Below are 6,560 nucleotides of genomic sequence, written 5' to 3' on the forward strand. Positions count from 1 at the left end.
GAGTTTGAATAACCTCAGGTTGGGGAAGTGGCACAGCCCAAGCCTCCCACTTCATGGGACCATTAAGTAAATAACAGGTACCAACACTACCTCTTTGTCTTATATTTTTAAGTAAACTTGCCAAAGTTGCTACGTTTTTGCGCTAAACTCAATGCTGTATTTGTTAAGTATGTTTTGAACATACATAATAAATAAGGCCCTTTGGGAGATTTTGGTGCTATTCCATCTAGTTTCTGGATCTAAAATCGAGCTTAGACAGGAACTAGGTGCCCAGCTGTTCAAAGACAATGCTAGGCATACAGAGAAGGCAAGTCTGCTGGCATCTACAGGTTTTTACTAATGAAAAATAAAGGTCCCTAATGTGCTTAAGCACCCGGCTGAACATAGCAGGTCATTGGATTTGGTTTTTGGATTTGGGAACCTTAAGTCTGCCTAAGTCATATTTTAGTCATATAGGTCCTTCTTAGACTCTGGCCCAGATTGTCTTGGCCGTGATATCTGTATCGATTTTGGGGGGGTGGGTGAAGAAGGGCCTAAAGCATGACTGCCCAATTAATATAATTCCATTTTGATTCATTACCCAGTTCTAAATCAAATTACAAAGACAGGATTGCAGATATTGGCTGCACTGAAGGATTTCGGTCCCTGGATCCATGTTACCAACCTCTCTCTCAAAACAGGAAAATGACCTGCCTCAAATCCCCCCAAAACTAGCTACTACACATAAACACAGAAAAAAAATCACACATCCTGAAACAAATCTACAGTTCAGTTCTACATATGTCTTATAAATCTGTGCCAAACTAAGCTTCAGTCCAAACATCCTCAAATTCTCTGGTGCTGGAAAATTTAGATACATCTGATTCCTTGGTCAGTTATCGGTCAGAACACAGCTCAGTTTCATAGTGTTTCCTTACACAGGCAAAATCTGGTGTTAAGTAATAAGTATTTATATAATATTTCTGATATAAGCATATCCACATGCTTCTCTTTTCAGTGTCAATGCAAATGCCCCATCTGTTGAAAAAAACAAATGCCATTGTCTGTTTGTTTATTATTTCTAATGGGCTCATACATTTACACGCTAACTTGATCTGTATCACAGTAAAACAAACCACAATACATTGTATTAAATAGGTATTTAGCTATTCATTTTCCAAGCCAAGTTTGGCACACTGCAGAGAGAACATTGTGAATGAGGTATTCAAATAATAAGTTTAATTACCTCTGACAGATCTGACTTATTCTTATTACCAGCATTGCGATACAGACTAATGCTGGGAAATCTTTCCAACGGGCTTGCCAGAAGTGAGGAAAAACCTGTCTTGTCTAGAATTGGCTAGAAACTCAGCTAAACAGCTTGGCTTCATATTCATGTAGAAAGACTCCACAATGATAATGAGAAGTGGATAGCAGCAATTCATGTCTTAGAAAGAGAAGTTTATATTCAGCTTCAGGAAATTATTTTAAAATATCTTGGACCAAAATTTCTAGTGTCTTCCATCAGTTTTACATTGGTGCAATTCCATCTATTTCAGAAATACCGTTTATGCCAATCTGTCTACTATTTCCTAGTCAAGGTATTACAACAATTCACATAGACATTCCTGAGCTAGTTTTTAACTAGGTACCTCAAGTACTGACAGCAGAGTAGCAGGGACAACATCAATGGAGCTCAGGATGCAAAATCTAACAAAGAAGCTTGGTAAAAATATGTAGGCAGTGAGCGAGAGGCTACAACAGATAACCCTTTATCAGAAACCTAGTTCAGGGCCAACCTAAGTACATCGACTAGAACTGCATTCATACCATGAAAGCAAATAGAATATGGGACTTTGTATTTAGGTTGTGATTTTTAAAAAGACAAGTTTTTAAATTTATCGCAATCATGCAGTTGGTACAATAAAAGATGGCACCCACAAAAACTCTTGCCTTTCTCATATTTCCTGGAAGAGCATCACTTCAACGCTATTAAAGTTTATTGAAATTCAAGGACATTTTGACACCTAATTCTTTTAAACACATTTGAAAATCCTAGTCTTAAATTTGTTCTGGTGTCATTCCAATCTCAGCCTAGAAACCCAGCTTTGAAAATTTCATCTTATTAAAAATGACCTAGAATATGTAATCTTCTTTTTATTGATAAAAGATGTAAAGCACAGGTAACTACATCTGAGTTTCTCCATACTACCCCATCAGTTTGCCTCACCTTTATTGTGCATGGATGAAATGGCATGAACAGTATAAATTTCCCAATTAATCCTTGACCTCTCTGCTGCCTAAAGGGGAAACAAATGCAATGTAAACAAGTGTAACAATGAATGCAAATTATGATAGTGGTATATGCTGTACTGACATCAAAATGCTGGGGACTGGACTGATACTGCAAATATTTTATGTAGGAGGCTATTAAATTGCTAAACGATTAATGGTTTTTTAAAACCTCTAACTCAGCCTTTTTTTCTGAAGTTGGCAGTTCTTTTCTTTTAGGTTATCAGGTAGAAATCAAGTGGGCTTGAAAAAGGTGAAGGAAAAGGTGATTGTGAATTTTTGTGCTTATTAATGCCTCATCTGTTTCATGCTACAGTTTTTAAAGGGAGTTGATTCTGACAGTCAGAACATTCCCTTCATGGCTACGTGAACCACAGTAGGTTTGTTGTCATGCTTCAGTTTCAGACATTATCATTTTCTGTATTTTTTTTATTTCCTCTTCATTACTTCTCAAGTCCCTTGGCATCTCAGGATTTTTCTTCTCTACACTTTATCAAGTCTCAGACATCTAAGAAAAATAGTTCATCAATTCCAAACTCTCTGGTTAATCAAGTCTACAAACTGTCTACATAACTGGCCCGTGTTCCTAAGTTAATTCACAAAATCATTAGCAATCAAAGTTTCTATGAAACTATCATTTTAAGACAATGAAGACTAACAGTTAGTCTAGTTATTAAACATTCTGATGTAGATATGTTTCTATCCACTGGTTTATTGATTTGTTAAGATTTTATATGGATATGAAACCTCTTAATAACTTTTTTTTTCTATGAGGTATCATGAGATCTATTCAATAAACTGTTACAAAATCCACTCCTGTTTGAAAGAATTACTGTGTAATATCTCCAGAATTAGGGTATATGTGAGAGAGAAAGTTTGCAACCAAACAGCCATAATCTTGACTCTCACCAAAAAGAAAAAAAAAAGACAGGAAAAGATGTATGCAGTCTCTGAATCAGAGCCTCATTTGGGTTTTGTCAGCTGGTAGGCAGGGGGAAAGATCTATGTAGCTATCTGTACTTAGCCCTTAGACCATCTTTTTGTTATTAATTTGAATATTTCACTTAGCATATGACTGGAATTACTAGGCATTGTTATAAGAGAAATAATTAGTTACCTATAACAACAAATTATATTTCTTTTACTAGTAGCCGGAGTGCTATATTTATATCTTTTGAAAATCAGTCGTGATAAAGTTTGTGTTGGGAAAAATGGGAGCTATTAAAATACATCTACCCAGCTATTTACCATATTTACTCATATACCATGCTCCCCCAAAATCTTCTTTTCTTTTAGGAAGGAAAAATATATTTCCCCCCACCCTGCAGAATCTTAACTGCCACAGCATTAGCTAAACATGGCTGAGGGCTGGGGTCCACTCCTCAGCATCACTCAGTCTCTAGCTGCAGCAGTACAACTATTGCTCAGCGATGGTAAAAGGGTTCAAACTAACTCTCTCCCTGAAAGACTCACTTCACTATTCCCTCCTGAGCTAGGAGAGAAGCATGAGATGTGGCAACCATTACATGTTTCAGTTTCAGGGCAGAAATTCAGCTTCCCTACTTAAGGCATCCACCTGAATTTTGGAGGGCTTATTTTTGGGAAGAAGGTAAGTGTAGTATGCAAACTGAGTAAGAGTACTTTTGCTTACGCAGAATCTGATTTTTGTTTTGGTTCCTATTTTAATTCTTGTTAAGATTAGGTTCCCTAAAAAAAGTAGTGAAATGTTTTATTTGTTTTTGCAGAATGGATGGATGCAAAAAACCCTTCTTGCTTTTCACTCGAAAAATTAGAAGAGTAACTGGCTGTTACAATCTTCTAATAAAAAGTTTAATATTGATTCAGTAGACTTTTATTAGATATTGGCAGCAGCCTGCTGTAATTTAGTGATGATTTTGTTACACTATGCCAAACAATTACACTAAGCTAGATTCTTTCCTACCCTTATGTGGATGCCAAGTATATGTGGGAGCACACGTACATAGTGGCTCTTCCTTTTTAGTCTTGTCTAAGAACCATCCAAAATTGCATCCAGAGTAGTGCATGGGTACTCCTGAGATGTTCCCAGTGGAGGTGCTCCTGAGATACTCTCACACGTGTTGCCTATGGTCCAATTCTTACTTTTTTTAAGCCATGGGGGTTAAGCAAATGAAATATATATGGTACAGGAAAGATTTTGTGTAATATAAATAAATGGTATCTCAAAACATTATTCAAATGAGCATCTACAACTTCCAAATATTCATTGTGACAAACAAGTTATTGGGTTACTGGCCTCAACACCAATGGGTTAAATCACAGGCTTAGGGCTGAGAGAACTATTTAATTCAAACACTGGCACAAATACAATTGAAAATTACAAATTCTAATTACACTATATGCAACTGGAAAGAGCATTTAATGGGTCTGGTATTGAGAGACTCATGAATTTCAAAGAGAAGAGGCAGTTTATTTTTACTTAAGTCAAAGTTTCATAATCACAAGCTTAGATAATGTACTAAAATATTGGTTTAGGCATTCCACACTCAACAAGGCTTAACCTATACACAGATCCATGCCAAGTTATGCATGCCTACATTGCATACTGGAGCATAGTGTAGAGAAATACATAAACTAGCTTTAAATAAGCTCCATAGAGCTCTGTCTGGGTTCATTAACCCTCCCAAAAAGTAGTTGCCCTAGCTTACTCACTTAAAGTTATTTTGAGGTATCTCTCTGCAGTGTACACATCCTCCTAGGCCAGGTACAGACACTGCATTTTTACTGTTAGGATACTGGTCTATACCTGTAACAGAACAGAACACAAAACCAGTCTATACCCATAACAGAACAAAAGTTTGGCATGCATAAACTGGTTTAAAAATGGCGGAACCCATCTAAGATTTGCTGCTCCTTTCCCTTCAAAGGGCAAATGCATGTTGTGTTTTCTACCAATCTAACTTATGCTGCTTAACTTACTTCAATTCTGCCTTGAGCTTTATGAATATCTGCACCTAGCCTTATAGCCCAATCTTAACTGCTGTGCAGCATTTGCTGATTGTATAGAAATCAACAGTTGCTCAAATTATTCAGCACTTCTCACTACCTATGCTAGGCTTTGCTGAGTCATCTAATTATTCAGTTATAAAAATATGGAATTGCATATATATAATCATACAGGCACATGCCTATAAACTCCCATGTAAGTACCAGCATAGGTGGCAGTTGGCCAGAACTAATGGGGTTAGGCCCCACGCAAATGCAGGGCAGCGGTGGTGGTGCAGAGGGCTGCAGGGCAGCCCAGGCATGGACTCCAGGCAGCTGCGGTAGGGGATGTGCACAGACACAGCCGCATAGCCAGGATTGCAGCCCGGGTGCTTGTGGAACACTTCTAGGGTTACTATACATCCAGGTTTTCCCAGACGAGTCCTCCTATCTCCATCCAGGTAGGTCTTTCAAATCTGGCCCAGCACCCCGGTCTACAGTGGCATCCCGCCTCTGCCCTGAGCACAAAGCTGGGGTCACATTGCAGATAGCTTTAAGTGAGTAACCCAGAGCCTCCCCCAGCCTTGGGTCCCAATTCAACCCAGCCCCTGCCTCACTCTGGGGTCCTTGATCTTCTCCCCCACACCCCTTCCCCTCCACATACTTACCTGCTAGGCGGCATGCATATGTATGTGCATGTCCTCAGCCTCTCCCCCTCCCCCCAAATATTTTCTCCCTCCTCCTATGGCCAGTATTTAGACTGACTCCATCACTGTAGTACCAGATAAGTGGCTCATTTACATATACACTAAGGGCATTTACTCAGAAAAATACTAAATTACATGACTTTTTTGGTGCATTTAGCTTTAGTACTGAATACATTTCTATCACTGAAAGCACTTAAACAATATGCTCTGTTTTCCTGCATTAGCTGCTAAGTGTACAGATCTCATTGCCTGTCATTAAAAAAACTCCACAGAAAGCACAAAACAAAGCAAGCTACTCTGTTTTGTATTGCAAGAAGCAATTTGCATTAAGTTGAAGTTTACACTATATTATTTATAGCACATATATTCACATATTTACATGTGAATGCCTCATTTCCTTCATTACATGGCCAGGCTTATTTGTAATAGAAAAGGTTTTCAAGAACTGCCCTTTTACTAGCCATATCCAAAAACCAGAGGACTAAACTGGAAAACTGAGTTAAGGCTTTCAACTCTATCACCCCAAAAATGATTGTTTTCATATTTTCACCTCCTCCAAACAATAATGATGTTCCTATTAAGGGAGGAAAGTCAAGCTGTCACTTAGATGGTAATAGG

General features: G+C 38.1%; 1 protein-coding gene across 5 annotated transcripts in view; it reads right to left on the reverse strand.

The window, feature by feature from the left end:
* The window catches only part of LUZP2 (leucine zipper protein 2), a 488,403-nt gene that overhangs the window by 449,078 nt on the left and 32,765 nt on the right, over nt 1-6,560 (reverse strand). For 2 of the 5 annotated variants that reach the window (XM_006020702.3, XM_025200384.1), the window contains exons 1-2: nt 4,963-4,997; nt 2,210-2,279 (exon numbers count right to left, since the gene is read on the reverse strand). The exons of the other annotated variants lie outside the window; for them this stretch is intronic. In XM_006020702.3, coding sequence (XP_006020764.1) covers nt 2,210-2,222 — 13 coding nt within the window. In that variant the 5' untranslated portion in view covers nt 2,223-2,279; nt 4,963-4,997. Of the gene's footprint in view, nt 1-2,209; nt 2,280-4,962; nt 4,998-6,560 lie in introns of those variants that run through there. 5 annotated transcript variants of the gene reach the window in all.

This window comes from Alligator sinensis, unplaced genomic scaffold, assembly GCF_000455745.1.
Source record: "Alligator sinensis unplaced genomic scaffold, ASM45574v1 scaffold165_2, whole genome shotgun sequence".
NCBI lineage: Eukaryota > Metazoa > Chordata > Crocodylia > Alligatoridae > Alligator > Alligator sinensis.